General features: G+C 40.5%; 1 protein-coding gene across 2 annotated transcripts in view; it reads right to left on the bottom strand.

The window, feature by feature from the left end:
* The window catches only part of LOC112147440 (TSC22 domain family protein 2), a 35,626-nt gene extending 19,139 nt beyond the window's left edge, over positions 1-16,487 (bottom strand). For both annotated transcript variants that reach the window (XM_024273837.2, XM_024273838.2), the window contains exon 1: positions 14,344-16,487. In XM_024273837.2, the coding sequence (XP_024129605.1) occupies positions 14,344-15,872 (1,529 nt within the window). In that variant the 5' untranslated portion in view covers positions 15,873-16,487. The remainder of the gene's footprint in view (positions 1-14,343) is intronic.
* Between the last annotated feature and the right edge of the window lie 2,598 nt (positions 16,488-19,085).

Genomic DNA, 19,085 nt, shown 5'->3' with positions numbered 1-19,085 from the left:
AGGCTTAAGGGATTATAACCAACGCTGTGGAGGCAGGAAACGGACAGGTGAGATAAATCAGGAAATCTTTCAGCAAGTTTCAGGATGTAGTTAAGGAAAAGCGAGACGCTGCATGTTAATGGCATCACAACAAACATCTGGTAGAAGCAGTTAGTGCAACTTAGCTAAAAAAACGATAGCCTCATAATGGCTACAGCAAAGGTCAAATTCTTGTCCTAAAGAACAGCCTACCCTCACTGAGTGATTTACAAGTTCTGCCCAGGTGGAAGCTGCTCATTAAGAACCAGGTTTTTCAGATATGTTAATCCAAAACATGGGTGGAAGTCAGGAACAGTAGAGTCTTGCCAAAGTGAATTATCCAGGAGATGTGGTAACAAACTGAGCATAAAAACATGGACTGGAGAGGAAAAGATTCTAATCAAACTTGAAGCTCTATTGTGGAATTTCAAAATGTTAAAATCTGTAACAACTGCTGTCTTTTGTATGTTCACGTTACACATTAAATGGCGGATACTTGCATAGCGCTTTACTACTTTCCCAGAAACCCCAAAGTGCTTTACAGTCACAGTCCCATTTACACACTGAATGCAGCTTCACTGTCCAACACGCCAACCTATAACCACCAGGAGCAATGTAGGACGCTTGGGCAAGGGCAGGTCAACAAACAGACCTGTGATCTTCTGATCAGAAGATGAATGCTCCACCTTTGCACCACAGCTGCCCCTAGGCTCAAATCAAGTTACCACTTGGGTAACTCAATGTTACCCTAAACCCATTCAGGAGGGGATAAGATAAATGCTATGACAACCTCATGATATTGGTGGCTGTAGCTCAGCCGTATGGTACTTTATGGTTTTAGATCGAGTGCTGACATTTTTTTTACTTTTGAAACTTTACAACTGTTTACAGAATTAACATAATTCCAGCGGATTCTGAAGTGGATAAAAGCCTTGTGCTGATATAAAACACTTTACCATCGTGAAATGCTTACACAAACAACGTAAATCTGCAGTTCTGAAGCAGGGAAAAGCGGTGTTGGGACATTATACAACGCATGGATACGCTACGTTGGCAATGTGTTCCATCAATGTGCAACACAGCATATTGATGCAAAGTTTCTTCTCTTGGCATCAAATTGAACTAATTTACATTGATTGCCTAAAGGTCAAAATAATTTGTTATGTAGGTGTCACCAGCAGCAACAACTCCGCTGTTAAAGAGTTAATGCAGAATCCATAAAAAGTTGAGTAACTATCTTCAGCTTGAAGCACATGATAGGCTGTTAGGACTTTCATAGTTAGAGTGGCCAACAAGGACTTCCCAATTCCGAAACCTCACTTTCACACTTTTGCAGAAGATCTAAAGCAGGGGTGTCAAACTCATTTTGAGTTTGACAAACTCTAAAGGTAATCTCAAGAGTGTGAAAATGTTCATGTATGTCTGGCAAAAATGCATCAAGTGTGTAGTGAGTTTTTGTAGCTTTTAAACATCTATAATCCTACCTTGCAGATTTCACCTATCACGGGTTATCTTTAGAACGTAACTACCACAATAAACAAGGAACCACAGTATAGTGCTTTTCTACCTTGCTCTAAGCCCTCAAGAGCTTTACAGTCGCAATCCCATTCACACACCAATAGAGGATCTGCAGCCAAACATCAACATCTGCCAACAGGTGAAATGTGGGGTTCAGAGTCTTGCTAAAGAACACTTCAACAAATGGGTGGGCAAGGTGGGAATCGTACCAAAACCCAACCTATATGAAAAATATGTCTAAGAGCAGCTTTAAAGATGAAATGTACCCAATTTATTATAAATATATTAAAATCTAGGCCATTAAAAAACTATCTTCCTTTGGAAAAAAAAAAAAAACATAAAAGAACTTTTAATAATATTGTTCCCACTACACTAAACAGAAGTAAATATCACATTTTGTTTGTTAAGAATGATCAAATAGACTCTATTGAAAAGAAACTGATTAGGCCTTTATATTATTTTCTGTTGTCTGTAACTCTAGTTGGTCTGATGTTCCTTTTTCTATATCTGTCCAAACCCATTACCTCCAGGCAAACAACTTCCCTCGCCATTTGAGGGTTTTTTTTCTGTTAAAAACAGTTAGTCCTTCGTCATCATCCGCTGCCCCTTTCACACTCAGAACAGAAGGTTCAATTAAGTGGATTCACTGTGGAACTACAATAGTGAACTGGACTTAACTAGACAAAACAGGAATGACCTGACAGATAATTGGATTAAGTATCGGTTCTTGATCTTTTTACATTAAAGCACAACTAGAAGTTTTAAAACTAAAACAGGATTTGACACATCGCCAAACCCAAGTATTTCTAAGGTAAATCCAAATCCTTCTTGGCCATTTAGAGTCATGATCGGAAGGGTGCCAAAAGATTTACGGCACCAGCTTTCTATACTTTGTTTACTCTCCTTCAACAGGAAGGGAAGAAAGGAGGTCAGGTTGCACACGATGTACACATATCAAGTTTTCCAGCATCACAAGATTGCTTTGTTCTAGTTTGTAGCCTCACAGTAATGCTGACCCACAAATCCACTGTGTTGTGATGTCAGCAGTCATCCTCAATTTACCATTTTTCCCCCCTGCAGTCAATTTTAACCAACTTATCAAAAAAGGCAGGGAATAAATAGTGGCTATGCTCCTTTCATCCTCTCTGAAAAAAAAAAAAAAAAAAAAAACATGAAAAAGCACACAGTGCGCATAACAGCAGGACTTTCCCACAAGTGGAATGCAGCCAACATTAAAACACCTGTGCATGTCTTGTAATTATATGTCAAAATCAATCAGTACGGAGGTAATAAGACCTAAGGACCCACTCGCACCAGGAGTTTCACTGTACCGATCCACAGTAGATCTATTCCAACCTCTGCCTGGTCAGTGCTCACATTTCACATTAAGATCATACCATATGTAGCAAAATAAATCTATGAGGCCCTTTACCTGAGGTTTTCTTAGTTGTCCTTTGTGGAACATTTAATAAAGTTCTTGATGTACTGAACACTGTCAATACACTCTCACTCCCAACTAGTCATATATGGATGTATGGTTGGGGCCCCCTCCGGGTCACTTTTTCACCTTTTGGGTGTCCCTAACTCGTCGTTTTTAGATGTGCTGGCTGATTGTTTTTTGAAGAATCACAGGTCCCCAACCCTAAGGACGCAGAACAGACACCGGTCCACGTCTGCATCCCAAGGGTTGGGTACCCCTGATTACCCCTGGGGACCCCTGATGCATTTTTTTCCCTGTCTGTGGTGGTAACAAGCGGTCCTCGGACCGGTATCAACTCGGGACCTGGAGTTTTGGGACACCTGATTTAATGGGAACAGCCAATATGTCAAAAAAATTGATGAGTTTGGCACACACAAATTATCAAAAAGAGTCACGTACGGGCCTGAACCACACGTCCATATCTGATGAGTTGGGAGTGAAAATACGTTGACACTGTTAACATCTCTTATGTTTCTAGAAAACTTAATTACGTAGAAGTTTGTTTAGTCACTTGTTTCTGGTGTTCTTCCAGCTGTAGCTCTGCATGTTTACGCAGAGACGAGTTATAAAAAACTTCCACCTAATTTGAGGTTGAAGGTCATGGCGAATATTTGATAAAATCACGTATGACGTGATTGGTTAAAACCATAGCCAAACCACATCGGACCTGACACAGCTCTTTGGTTTGGTTGAACCGATAAATATTGGATTCCTTTCTTGTAAAACCCGGACTTATTCAAGTTTGTTTTTGCTGTGGATTTCTACTGAGCTGCTTTGAAAAACTGACATGAAACTTGGGATAATTTTAGGAAGCGACTTCTCAACATTTAAGTCAAAACATGTTTTATGATCACATCAGATTACCACCAGTGTATGAATGTGTGTGTGAATGGGTGAATGGGTCTGTGACTGTGAAGCACTTTGGGACCTTGAAGGAGGGTAGAAAGCGCTATACAAGTATACGCCATTTACCATACGCCATCAGAATTGTAAAATAAAGAGGCTTTCCAAACTTTTCTCTGGTCCACCTCTGTCTTATCACTACTCTTCACCTGAATGAGCTTTCACATGGAAAAAAGTAACCACACTAGCCAAAGTAATGACATTTTGTTGGGCACTGTACATCTTAGATATTGTATATATTGCCAACTGTGAGGCATCTCTTAAAAGAACCAAAAACATTTAAGTTAATCATAAATAGAATACATTTATAAATGGGTATTGATCAACCATATAAACGAGAAGTCTATTAAACCTGACTTAAGCTCCATATGTGAAACCAAGATCATCAAACCAGTTCAAAACACAATTGTTATCTATAGCAGTTGGAGTGCTGTTCTTTTTGTGCATCTCTTTACACCATGTGCAGATGATGAGTGAAGCAGAAGATGACAGACCAGCAGGATCAGTCAGACCAGAACAAGTTTTCTCTAAGGCTGAAAGAACACTAGAACACGTGGAAAAGCAAGCACACAAAGTATTCAGAAGATAACAGACTACAATGGAGGAAACTCTATTGTATATATGTAACCAAAAACAATGCGAGAACCACTTTCATAACGACTTGTTGCCCCCTTGAATAATAGGATTCAACAATGATAACCGTCATGCTCTGATCTAGCTCAGCTGGTGGACAGAATATTACAGATTCAATGTAGTCAGAGCTTTTGCAGAAATATTAAAAACCCAACCTTTAGGCCAGTGTTGAACATCATAACACCAAGTTATATCATTCCAACGGCTAGAACCAAAACAAGTCATCGACTTGTGCTGAATCTAAAGAAGAGTGGGGGAAAATGTTTTTTTTTTTTACTTATTAGGATTAGCTTTGCACATAAAATGACAAGCTATTTCAGTTTAATTAGTTTACTAAAATAAATTTTGACAGATGCAACAATTACATAAAGCCTACAAGTTTATTTTAGCACTTACTGTTTTCCTGAAAATTAAATGCAGAGAGACCTATTGTGTTTAAACATTTCCTGAATGCAAAGAATTGATGAATGTAGTCATTCAGGTAGCAAAGTGACAGTGGGACTGTTATAAGATATATTTTAGGCACATTTTGTGTTTTCTTGCGGCACACCAAAGCCAGAGGGAGGGTGCTAAACTATTTTCCTGCATGTCTGGAGCAGCAGAAAGCTTTCATTAAAAATTATTCAGCTTCATTTTACATGCAAATTCTTTTTTTGAGAAAAAGAGTGCGTTTACTCACAGTCCAATGCCTTTAAACGCCTGCTGCAAAAATAAGTGCATATTCTTTGTAACATGCACTAGAAACCATAATTTATAAATAAAACAGCTGACTGCAGTGTTCAACTGTACACCACAAATTAGATTTCTTCTATGGAAATGATCTGAAACGCCTTTAAAGATATTAAAACAACATAGCTGCAGCATGGAAGAAAAACAGGAGAATGTGTCGTGCAGCACCAACCGGGTAAAACTGTGGTGCTTTTTGTAACTGTAGGAAGTGCTTAAGCTTTTTGAAAATATAGTTCCAATGTTTGGCCACGAGGATCATCTGCAGTCAGAAGGCCTGCCAGTTGACTTTCACTCGTGTTTGAGCTGGCCCACAAGCTCCAAGCACAATCCACAACTCCACTGGGATTTGACTTAAAAGTAAAAGAAAAAACACTTAAGATAGTGACTAAATCCATGTTTTCTGGTTATCTCTGCTGCTGATTACATGGATCAGCAGTGTTTCTTTATTAAGAAACAGTGAGAGCAAATGTGTTGGATAAGATGCAAAACAATGGAACTCAAAGCCTGGATGTAGACATCTCTGCCCTACATGGCAACAACCACATGTTTGAAATCAGTCAGCATTAAACGAGCACCTTCAATCAGAAAAATGCTTTCAAATCTTCAAGCACAAGCAAGTTTAAGCCTTTATTTTGCTTATTGTAGATTGGTAATTTAGGCTTTGTTGTAATTAGGCAATAGGAATATAGCTAATGATCAGGGTTACCAACTTGGCAGGCTTTGTTGCCGTTTTTGACATCTTACGCCACAACAACTATTGTTACATAAAATGACAAATCTATTGACTTTTCTGTGTAGCAAAAGACTTCTGACTGACTTGAAGCCACTTGCTCTACTCAAACAACAATCACCGGGGGCAGTTGTAGATGTTGTCTTGCCCCCCTCTGAGGTAATAATATCTAGATTTCTGAAAACTATTACATTAATAAAAGCACCAGATGCAGAAGAGGGGGTGATAAACTGATGAACACAAAAAACTAAGTAATATAAGAAACTGGCTGAAGAAAAAAAAAAACTTCATTTGAAATTTCAAAGTGTCATTTTTTTCCATTAACTAGGCAGGCTGTGTTATTTCCATGTTGTGCAGTTTACAACAGATCCATTGCACTTTGATAGATTACTTGCAGACAGGTTGCCAAATTAAAGTGGTTGGTCAGGGGTTCTAATCGGGGGCTAAACAGTGAGCCTGGGAAAGACACATAAATTGCATAGCTACAATTGTGAAAAAAGTAGCATATATGTCACTATGGATACAAGAAGATAAAGCCTATATAGTACGATGCACTTTAATGACTTAAACACACCTTAGATTGATGGTAGAAGAACAGTCTTGCAACTTTAACATCGTTTCCTTATTTGTATATTTCAAGGAATGAAAAAAACAAACATTACCTGTAGATCACAATATCACAAAAAACAGCCACAAAAATAGAATCACTTACACATGATATAATGTTATTATTCATGATAACCGATCCTAACTTTGAGTGTATGACTGTAGGTATAAAAAGCTTGGTGCTTTACTGTGTTATTAGAAATAATACCCATGTCAATCGGAAAAAAACCTATCACCTTCCATCTGAGTGAAGCACTCTGGATAAAATGTGCCACCAAATGTCATTCAATACGACCAGGGAGCCCAGTGCGGAAACAGGGAACAGAGCGAGGGGTATCAGCTGAACAGAAGGTGGAGAGCACTGTGAGGGACACCAAGTAAAAACAGGATGCAGAAGTTAAGAGAAGAGGTCACGGAGGGAAAAACCCGACAGTTTTATCTCTGTGATTGTCTTTATGTCACACTTCCACCGAGAACACTTTCCTGAGAGCCATGGTAGCTTCAAACCAACTGTTTTGCTACACCATGTGGGCTTCCTCAGCCAGGTTTTCTCTTTCCCCAATGTGGAGACTTGTACTTACAAGAGTAAGTACAAGACACGCCCCTAATAAACCCAATAAAGGAGCAGAGTCTCTCAATTCACAGAGGAATCACTCTCTTTATGTAGGAATAAAAAGAAATAAACTCCTGGCTTGGATTAGAGAAAATAGACATCAGCCACAAAATTACCTATGCAAGTGATAGTTGGAAATGAAGGTTCATCACTAAACCGTTTCTTGATGTTTTCTCTTATATGTCATTGTATTAATTCTTTATGAGCAAAAACCCCAAGATTAAGGCTGGAAGGACAAACTGACTCTGCATTTATTAACGGCAAGCAAGCAAATGTACATGAGACGCAGAAATCATGGTGCTAGAAAAATTGCATCCTGTGTGATGTAAGTGTCACTGAACTGTATCAGACAATGGAATAGAGTGAATACTGAAGCAATAGTACAGGTCACCTGATGTAAGTTCGCACATACAGTCAGTAGGCAGCTTACAGTTTTGTTGTAGGGGCCTACGATCAATTATGCACAACTTCCAGTATGTAGAGAATATAAAAATAAAAATAAGTGGAGGGGGAAAGGTTGGAATGTTATAAATGTAGCTAAATTGCCTTTTGAATAAACAAAAGGGTAATAACTATGCAGCTTCCTTTCATGTCCTGTGATCATACCACAGTTGCTGAAGCAGAGGAATGTCATTCAGTCCTGCAAATGTACAAGAGCAACTGGCATGCCATTTCAGTCTGCCAACAAAGAAACAACTTAAAGCAAAGTTCCAGGTGCACTGATGCCACAGCCCTGAGTTTAACAGTTCAATCAGTGGCTTTGCTGTCATTAAGACCTCTCAAAAATAATTCACTGAAAATAAAAAAGGAGTATGCATGAGAACAAGTAAAGTTGGCAGACACTCCCCACTGTCAGGTCTCTTATCAGCAGAACAGGAGCTCAGTGGAAAGACTACTGCTCAGTGTCTGATAGGACCATGCTGTTACAAGAGCCCCTTGCTCTTATCGACAGGGCAGCTGGGTCCCCTCACAAGCAAAAACATAGGTGCCCTGAAAACACACTGCATGAGATCAGCAGTATTGTCCCAAACCTCAGCGTAAAAATATGGCGGAGCTTAATTATTAGCTTCTGTTTACAACACTAGTATCCACAGAAAATGAAAAAAATGAGAAAAATCCTCTATACAAAATTCCTTAGCACCAAAGGTGACTTTTTTTTTTTTTGCACAAATTAGCTCTTTTCCAAAGTGCTATAATTTTACCTGGCTGATCTGAGGAGGAAAAAGTGAAACTTTGCAATGCCTCATGGGACATTTACGTGAGCCCAAGCAGAGTTACACAGCCAACAGCACACAGGAAGGATATGAAAATTTAGGGGCTGAAACTACATCACAGTTTTTTCATCAAGGCTTGTGTCTCACTATGTTTGAGCATGGAAATAAATGTAATAAAGGGGTCTTCCAAAATCAACATAAAACAAAACAGTAACCTAAAAAAAGTAACACATCCTGTTTTTTTGTCTTAAACATATGGAGTTGACATACTTATCAGGTCAACAGCTGAAGCACAGATCAGAAGATGCCCCGAGCCTTAATTGTGCAAGAGTTTTCTGCTAATCTTTGCCAAAAAATTCAGCATTAATGTGCTCTTGATAAACGCTTCAAAAATCCAGAACATCCAAAACATGTTACGAGTGTCAGGAAAAATGTGATAAAGTTTAAAACTTCAAGCTGACATTTAAAAAGAAAGGATAACGATATAGTGTAGTTAAACTCCGAACAGAGCAGAGGATGTTGGGAAATTTAGTTTACCAATCCTTCTGACACAAAAACAAACAGAAAGATGTTTGGACTTGTAAAAATAAAAAGCCATGATGCAGGGCAGCCCTTGAAATTTGTCGTCAGAAACCTAGAACTAAACCAAGAACAGCACCAACTAAACAAGAACCATCCATAAGCCTTTGTTTTATTTACATTAAGACCATTTCATGTTTTAAAAAAGGTGGTACATTGCAAGTGCGTAAATATTCAGGAAAATTGAATCTGTTTATATGTAAAGGTCTCAAACTGGTGGCCCGCGGTCCATTTGCGGCCCCCAAGTTGATGTTGTGCGGCCCCCACCTTAATATGAAAGTTCAATGTTTACTAAGCAATATCTTCTATGTGTCCATGCTTCTTTGATGATAGCTTTGTGATCTTTCAGATAATTGTTTGCTTAAAATTTTGCATTTACTATTATCGTTGGATCTGGTCGTCAGAAAGGTCCTTAGTAACAGTTGCTAGCATCATTAGCCCCTATCGTTTTACAGGACATGTAGGAGATATTGCTTAGTCGTACGTTGAGATGAACAAATGTTCAATACAGCCCAGCCTCAGTCAGACTCTGCCTTCATTGGTAAATTGAGTTTGAGAAACCTGGCTTAATGTCTTTTGACAATAGCAGAAATGCACCGGGTTTAGCTGTCTGTGGGACAAAATCACTACTGCAGCATCAAATGACTGCTGAGAAGAATAAAACGTCCTTCCCCACGAAGCCTCAGTGATTTTAGAAACAAAATTGACTTCTACTGAGATAGAAAGAAGTTGATAATGATGCCATGGCCTCAATGAAAAACGAAAAAATGCTGGTTGGATGCGTGTCAACGATGGAAAACTAAGAATTATTTAAATCAAATGGGGCGAGGTGCTGCCACAGAATTGTAAGTACTCGTAAGCTCTTCTTACACAACTGTAAATGTTTCACTTATTAAAGGCTGCACAAGTAATAATACTGTCACCACACTTTGTCATCATTCAACTCCAACTCAACTAACTTACTTACTTCCCTTTAGACAAATCAAACCGTTGAGATGCAGACGTGACCGAGGCTTTAAACATCCTCACAGTATTAACTGTGCAGTGTCACTGTAAAAATGTCAGGTTCTGATACCTGTGGACATACAGTACACAGAGTAGAATTTAGATTTTCAGCAGCTCAGCAAACATTGATCTTGGCTGCGAGTATGGGCCGCAGAGTCAAATTGAATTAACCTTTTCGATGTAATGACTCCTGGATGTATCTTTCAAGTGGGCTAGTAATGGAGATCTTGCTAGATTACCGTAAATTAGAGACATCCCCAGCAGTTTACTGGTGGGACAGTACCACTACTCCAAAGCTAAACTCTAGCACAGACCAAAGAAGGACATTTTCTGGCAGCAGAAAGTGACCCCTGGGTCAGTAAAGCAATCACTTGAATGTAAACAAGCTCACCAGTGGAAGTGAGATAGGGGCACGCATTTCAAGTTAAGAAAAAAAAGAATGCCAACGGTACAAATCTACCCAAGCCAAATTAAGAGGGGGTTGGAAATGTCTCATTGGTAAACATGGTGCAATAAGGTGATGATGGTAGTAGTCAGTAAATGATAACTGGAAGACTAGGTAGTCAAGCAGAAACTCAATTTTCGTAAATTTGTTCTTTTTTCTCAGACGAATTGAAGTTTTCTCCAACACATTTTAAATGCTGGCCTGTAGTTATTTCACAAGATTTCTGCCATGACCTGACACTATCAGCGGTTCGTGAAGGGCGTGGCCCACATGACAAAACTTACCAGTCTGCCTGAGTGACCATGCCGCTCTATTTCTTTACAGAAGACCTCGCTCATATAGTTTTATGGTGTCATTTTTATGTTTTTTTTTATTCTTATTACTTCTTTAATCAAGTTATCTGTAATCTAGTTTTTGAACTTGTTTGTTTTCCTACTACTTTTGGGTTGTCGCAATCCTTGATGTGATTTTGAGCAGTCGTCAGATATGTTTATGTTTTACTTCTTAATTGGTTCCATTAGGTTCTATTATTGATTTGATGTATAGAATGGCTAATGTTTCTTTGTAGATTTGATCTTTTCTCCCGCTGCTTTACAGTTTTTTTTTTTTTTTTTTTTAATCAGTCTTTATTTCCTAATTTTCTGCGTGTTTTCTCTTTGTTTATGGCCCATCTTGGATACCGACAGCAACAGCCTGATGGCGGTGCCGTGCCCGCTTTTCCTGGGGATTTATGATCCCTTTCCCTTGCCATACTATCATCCCCTGACTGCACGCGTCCCTGTTACGGAGCAGTGGTGTTCTCCTGTGCAGGACAGCTGCTGATATGGGGGATCCTAACTGAGAGATTCTCTGAACCCAGAACGGAGATGTGTACCGATGCTTTTGGTAAATATACAGGGGTAAATGAAGTTTTTGTTGTTGTTGTTTTGTGATTTGTTCACGTATCACAAGTCATATAGTCATTGCAGTATTGATCACTGCATCCCAACTTTTTCTCAAATCATGCAACCTGGGTACACATAATGATACCCCACTTGAGATGCTCTTTGAAGACCACATCAAGACACAAGGGGGCAGTCACTGACAGACCTGGCAGGTTTGTCACGCAGGCCACGCCCATCACAAACAGCTGATAGTAAGGTGGCATGACAGATGTGAAATGTGAGAAGACTGCAGGCCAGTGGTCAACCTTTTTCGAAATAAACAATGTCTTTATCCTTAATTGTCTGAAGGAAAAAGTGTATGTACGTGGAAACATGAAGAACTTGACTTTTCTTACTATGCAATATTACCCCCAGAAAACAGAACAGAAATAAATAATATGACATTTTTTGGCCATTAAAAAAAGTTTGAGAGACTATCCTTGTTCGAAAGTGTCCAAAGATATCAGTCATTCTTAATCTATTTTGCTTCTACCAAAAATCAAGACTTTTTAAAGGGGTCTTAAATTTTTTTTTTTTTTTTTTCCAAGCCTTTAGACAAAGTGTTTTCTTCAGCACTTGTGTCTTACTCATCTCACTCCTTCAAACTAAAAAGTTCCAAGGTGAGAAGAAGCATTTTCGCAGTTACACAATACAGTTATTCATTATTATTATGAGAGTAAAATAACTTTAAAAGTAGTGTGGATTAGCAGTGTGTGGTAACGCTACAAATAAAAAATAATTTACATTTCTTAGGGTGTATTCACACTGGAAATACTTGAGCTGCTTAAAGTGAACCAGAGTTTGCTTCCCTTGATAATGGGGCTGATAAGCACGAACGAATCCTGGTCCCGGATTAGGAAGAGCTCTCTGACCCATCATTCCAGGTGGTATCTGTTCGTTTCCAATCGGACTGAACTTCGGTTCACTCTGAGATTCCTCAGTCTGAATATGATCCTCTCCGAGACTGAAACAATCAAAATGGCCACCGTAGCTGGTAGTCACGTGATGTAAACAGTGAAGGAATAACACAACAGATGAGCCGCTGACAAAAGTAAGGCAACAATGGTCAAGTTAGCAAACAGGAAAAAAAAAGGTACAACTCTGTGCAATGTAGAATGTTTGCTCTAACACAGCTAAAAACACTTCTTAAATGCTTTCCTATGTCTGGTTACGCAGCACTGCCCTACTTTGACGTAATCCCAAAAGCTACCTTTAATTCCTGAACAGAATTCTCTAAAAGCCAATGCCATAACGCCACAATGATGAGACACAACAACTTATTAAAAAGTGGCAAATGAATTTGGGCTGATTAAAACAACTTTTAACGTGATCCACATTGCTTCTCACCGTTTTGCCAACAATGTATATATAACAAACACTTATTAGCGTACTTTCTTAGCTGTCGCATCCTCAGTAACCACCTTGCAGCATATCTCTGCTGTACCAAAGCAGCAGTAAAAAGTGTTGAATCTGGCCTTCATACAGACGCTCAAAATCAATCAGCTAATTAAAAAGTTTGAATAAGTGAAAAATCTTGGCATTTGCAAACTGAAGCACCTCCATCTTTCTCCATTTTTAATCGAGGGCCAATGACTGAAGAGATCTTTAGTCACGTGGTTTTGTTTAAAAGGTTTGGTTGGAAACAGAAATCTCCGGTGGACAGCAGTCTGAATACAGACGAAACGCAATCTTCAGGACTCGATCCAAACCAACAAACTTTCTCAGTCTGAATACACCCTTAGTATTTCCCATCAATCAATTTCAGATCTCAGTGTTTTACAAAGATTATATTTGTCAAATGAGTAAAATAAAAAGAAACTACTAAAGTATACACAAACAGAATAACTGACCAAATCCTCTGAAAATAGCTGGATGCATAGTTCACAATAAAAAAAAATAGAGAAAAGTAAAACCAGTCAATATTCCAAGAATTTAAAGTTCTTCAAAAACTATTGCTCAAGATCATAACAGGGAGGTAAACAAGTCTATAATAGTACTATTTATTCATCTCTCTTTTTTGACTATTTCAAGACATGAGAGTAGACTGAAGGCTTGTGTTTTTCAGATCGTCATACCCCTCATTAAATAAAAGCAAAAAGGTCTCAGTTAAAATAATCAGAAGGGTGCATGACATGCTGTCATTACGTTAACGGCCAATCAAAACTCCCCCAAAAAATGTGTGCCTTTTATTATGCTCTGCATTTCCTGTCTGTTCTACTTCCTAGCACCTCTGTGAGGTTGAAAATGGAAACCACTACAGATTTCAGACAATCATTTCCGCATGCGAGTGCCATCTACTAAAACTGTTGCAAGAAGCTCATGCTGCATGTACTCAGACTGAAACGTTGGGTTTCATTATGCGCTCGGCTTTTGATTTGAATATTAACAGAGCGACTGCGCGCCAAAAATGGGTTTGTCGACACTTCCGATCACACTGGTGTAAGCGGATCAGCTCCTCTTGAAGAGAATCTGCAAGTTTAAATCACATTTTCCAGGAACTGCAAGTTATTAAAACAAGAGGAATGCAGTTAATTTATGAGGCTGAAAAGACTGTGCTGACTCATAACAACATGCTGATGTTGGCTTTAAAGGCTGGAGGGTGACACACTGCACAAATGTATATGCTTTCACACACAGAGGTTTCATGTGTTTTAACAAGCCATTGCTTGAGCAGTGGAAGCCGTGGGTGTCAGACGTTCTACACTCCACCTACTTCTTTAGGGCTTAATAAGAAGCAACAAACATGTTTCCTTCCTGTGTTCCACTGCTCTCTTCCTCATACACGCTCCCCTGCTTCCATTACTGCCCCTTACTTCACAAGGGGGAAAAACCTTATGTGTTTGACAAGATAAGCTGTTTTTTTTAATAATCAAAGCAAGGCTGTCAGATGTCAGGAGGGTGGGAAAGCATAAGGGGGTTTCAAGTGAAGATGCAGAGTAAACACTACCTGTCTTCCTCCCCGTCGACAGGTATGGTGATCCCAAAAAGGCTGTTGACAGTCGGGGTGGCGAGCTGCAGGCTTTCAGGCATGAGGGACTTCACCTGTTCCCTGCCAGAGACAACCAGAGACGGTGCATAGATAATCCCCTCCGACTTCCGTCCGGCGCTGCCCTCCATCAGTCCAAATCCAGCAGCGAGGGAGGCCTGCACTCCCGGAACTTTGCTGACAGTTCTCTGAGCGGGAGGCAAGCTGGAGGTGGTCACATTTGGCATGGCTGCACTGGAGGCACTGAGCACGGCGGCGGGCCCAGTGCTGGGCACACTGGAGCTCACTGCGACGACAGGCACGTTTTGTACAACGGAGGACATGGGGTGGCTGGGAGGCACGATGGAGCCTCCGACATGAATGGGGCCTCCCGCTCCTCCCAGCAATGCGGTCTGTCCAGCAGATACAGGTCCTGCTCCAGCTACGACGGCGTTTTCAACCTGACCCGACACCGCCCCAGAGACTGGAATGGAGCCTTGTCCGATAGAGAGTCTGGACACTGGGAGTGTTTGGCCAGTAGCAGGCCCCAGAGGTTGATAGTACTCAGTCTGGTTCTGGACGTGCCCTGATGACTGATGATGGCCAACAGGAAGCTGCGGCAGAAGCGGCTGTTGCTGGGGAGGGTACACAAGAGGCTGGGCTGATGGGGTCACGATGGGTGACTTCTGAATGGGGAGAACGGGCTGAGGCAGGCCGTTCTGACCAACAGGCAGCATGTTCTGGAGAACTCCTTCGACTGATGGAACCGGAGTGGCTGCTGGCTTCAAGCTGTAGTTGGGATGCACGATCTGCTGTGGTGGTGTCTCCACTGGGTGCATGCGCGTGGACGAGTGGGAGGCCTCTGCCATGGAGCCCAAGCTCAGACTCGAGTGTGTTGCAGGGGAAACAACTGAACCTACCGTGAGCCCCAGCCCACTGTCCCTGTCTGCAGCGGGGTCCAGTGTTATGCTGCCGTGTCTTATACTATCTACAGTCCTTCCAGCATGGGAGGCCTCGGAGTCCTTCTCATAGAACTCCGTACATGTCCATCTGCCCCTGCGAAAGGGTTCTCCGGTACCATGATCGAGTTTAATGACCCTGAAACGTGAGGAGCAGCTCACCGTGGAGGTGCTGGAAGGAGGAGCGGCGCTGGTCACTGCAGCAGGCTGTGATGTGGTGACTGACACGCCGGGTGTTGGAGGCGGCGGCTGCTGCTGCTGCTGAACACCCTGACTGGAGCCGGACACTCCCCCTTTGCGTGGCTCCCCACCGGGGGAAGCCACAGCGTCGGCCTCCCCGACGTTATTCACGCCGTCCTCGGGCGAGCCTCTGTCGCAGGCAGCCTCCACTCGGAGGGGCTCGTACATCTCCGCCGAGACGTCTTCATTCCGCGTTTCGTCCGGGTCGTCCAGACTCTCGGTGTCGTCGGCAGCACCGACAGCCGCCACTTGGGCCTGAGTCACACTCGTAATCTGAAAACAGCTCTTTTTCTTCGCCGGCATTTTCGACATAATGACAGTCTGGTTCCGAGTCGGTCAAAAAGCAGACGAGCTGCTAGCATCAACAGCACGTTCGCGTTGGGTTTTGTCCGTCTACTTAACTGTTATCAAAATGAATCTGCGTCATTCTCTTCCTGTTGGTCTCCTGTTGCGTTTCGCAGTTTCTTGTCCGGGACTCCACGCACCGACGAAGGGCTGCGGGAGCTCCGAGGCGGTCCGCTCTGGCCTGCTGGTATCCTCGGTTGTCCGGTGTACGCCGGGCTGTTGTGCTCCCCAGCTTCCGGGGGCTGCTTTGGGCTGAGGAGGGCCCGGAGCCCTTCACTCAACAAGCGAGCTAACGCTTCACACCAACTGGCTGCCGTACACTCCCCCTACGTCGGTACAAGTATGCGAGACATCTTCCCGAACGCGGTCCTGTGTGCCCTCTCCTCACACGTTCTGTATCGTTTGCGGCCAAGCGTCCCTTATATAATATCAGCAGTAAAGAAAAAAACAAGAATACTATTCTGAAATATAAGCTTTTTAAAAGTGATAATCTTCTGGGAGCGTGCAGTCGCCTCGTTCACCCAGACAACTCTTGACAAGATGGCTATGTTGTGTTCAGCCGCCGCGCTGCATCGTGGGTAGGAGGTGTGCGCACTTTTGTTTACGTAAAGGCAGTTGATGAATTCCAAAGACTGGTGACGCTTTCAGGGAACCTCGGAAAAATAAGAAGTCAGAAAGACGATTGAACTTTGATACACTTTGTTAAAGTGTTCTGGCAGAAAATGTGTGACTTAATTGGTGAGAAAATCAAAGCTGGTTTTGTTTTGTTCTGGAAGGATGTCTTGATGGGTCACATATCAAGGAAAATACAAAAGGATTCTGGTCTTTTATCAATACATTTCATGCTCATTTTGGCCAAATATCATATTCACAAATGTAAATTCTCTGTCCGAAAACCATGTTTCATTGTATTTTTTTCTGATTTCAATTTGTATATTGATAGTTTCCGAAACTCTGAGAATTGTGAATCTCTGTAAATTGAAAAAATGTGCAATAAAGTAAAAAAAATCAGAAAGACTAGCAATCCCACTAGCAAAACCATGCATCAGTATAAAATGTAGTATGTTATGAGCCCTCCTTGTGTATAAATCTGCATTTATACAGTTTATACAGTTTTTATATAAAACTGCATTTCTGAGTATTTATTTTTTCAAACTGTGTTGTATCAGAAACAGATAAAAACCTGCGGTTTGAAAATCTCAGGTTTAGGCGGGCTTAAGTCTTGTTTCTCTGCTACAATTCTCAAGCATCCACTTGGAGATAAATAGATCCATGTACATCTTCATTCCATCATCTGACCTGCCAATCTAGATCAACACTGTATAGCTCGATAGCTCTAATATTGCTCGCCATTTTTATTTATTCCTACACTAACTTTATCTTGGGCTTGTGAGGTGCTATAAGCTAGTGGGAGAGAGCCTAAGCAAAGACCTGATTGGAAATTAGCTGGAGACTAACTTCTGTGCCGACTGAAGAAAATGTGTCTTTAAAAAAAACAACAAAGACTTTTTTGTTTTTGGCTAAAAACTGGTTAAAAAAATGAAACACTGGGAACTTTACAATAGAAAAAAAACAAATGACAACGGATCCACACAGGGGACGTCCTAAAGGGTGTAGTTAGCCTCTTGAGAGAACAAAAAGGAGAAATGTATATCACTCAGGGCCAGTCCATGTATGTTCCTTAATAATAGTTTTTCTCTGTATAACCTAAATTGTTGAATTTTAAACTCTATTAAATGTTGTTGCTCTTTCAACTTAATTTATTCATTTTGTTGAGCTCAGTTTTTTTCAAAATCATAGACTGGGGCGTAACAACAGCTTATTTTTTGTGGACATGAAATAATCATAGGAATGTTTCCATAGAATAATTTTAAACAATAAGAAGTTAGTTTTCGGGGTGGGGCTGTCAGCTAGTGCACAGACTGCAAATAAAGATTCAGATTCAGATTCAGATTCAGAAAACTTTATTGGTCCCAGAGGGCAATTCATTTGTAGAAGTTCCAGTGCTGTTTCACACAAACACAACACAATCACATTAATGTGTCAGACCATCATAGTTTAAAATGAGTGCTCCTTGGCTCCATAACAACACACAACAATATCACATCAGCAATAACCTCAAAAAACACTTTTATCCAAACTCAACAACGTAATTGCTGAGGGCACAAAAGACTGCGAAAAACGATTGGTTTTTCGTGTCGGAGCATAAAATCGACGCCCTGAAGGCACTAAAACAAAGTCAGGAGTCAGAGGATGCTGGGAAATGAGAGCAGGCTCACTCTACTAACAGTCCCGCCCACAATTCTGAGGACATTTTTTGATGAATTTATGTCACTCTGCAGAAACTTTGTCTTAAATAACATATTTTCTTTTTTATTTTGTCTAAAAACATCGAATCTTATGAAAAGACCAATGGGAACACTTTTAAAATATGTCAAGTTTTTAGGAAAACCAGAATATTTTTTTTTTTTTTATTTTATTGATAATTAGGGATGCAGATTTTTGGGTCATGGTTTGGTTTCAGTTTGATGTATGATTTGTCTGGTTAAAATAACAACAAAAAGAAGCTATAATTCAGAAATATCCCCATTTAAATTTCCTAATAAGTAGCAATTAAGAAAACTTTGATGTAATGTAATAAAAACTAATGAATAATAAATCCATGTCAAACTTAAAACAATACATGTTTAACACTTTAAGCATAAGCCTAATGGTTTTGCAGTACGGACGCAACCATTTACTCTCCCCCATTTTGGTTCAATGGTGTAACATATGATTTGGTTTATACTGAGAATTATGACATCCTTAATTATAACTTTTATTTGATTTCTTAACTTTAAGCATAACGTACTAAAATTTTCTCATTTTCTCACCCCAGCAAGTATTAAAATATGGACTGAAATATTTTTTCTATGGTTTTAGTACCTTTTTGTAAGGAAAGGAAGTAACTACTTCCTTTACTGCTTGTGCTGACACAGAATTATGATTACTCATGAGCTAAACTCTGTTGTGTATTTTCCGCTTTTATCCGTTTGTTAATATAATTGAAATGTGTTTGGATTCATTGTCTTTCTCTGCAAATTGGCATGGCGTTTTGCCTCCCTTTAAAACATCATGTGACACAGAACAAACCAGATCTTTGATCGGGCACATGATGCGAAGATGTTTTGTCTGAAAAAC

The sequence above is a fragment of the Oryzias melastigma genome, linkage group LG17 (genome assembly GCF_002922805.2).
Source record: "Oryzias melastigma strain HK-1 linkage group LG17, ASM292280v2, whole genome shotgun sequence".
NCBI classification, from domain to species: Eukaryota; Metazoa; Chordata; class Actinopteri; order Beloniformes; family Adrianichthyidae; genus Oryzias; species Oryzias melastigma.
The sequence above is the reverse complement of the archived record's forward strand: the minus strand, read 5'-3'. Positions and strand labels throughout refer to the sequence as shown.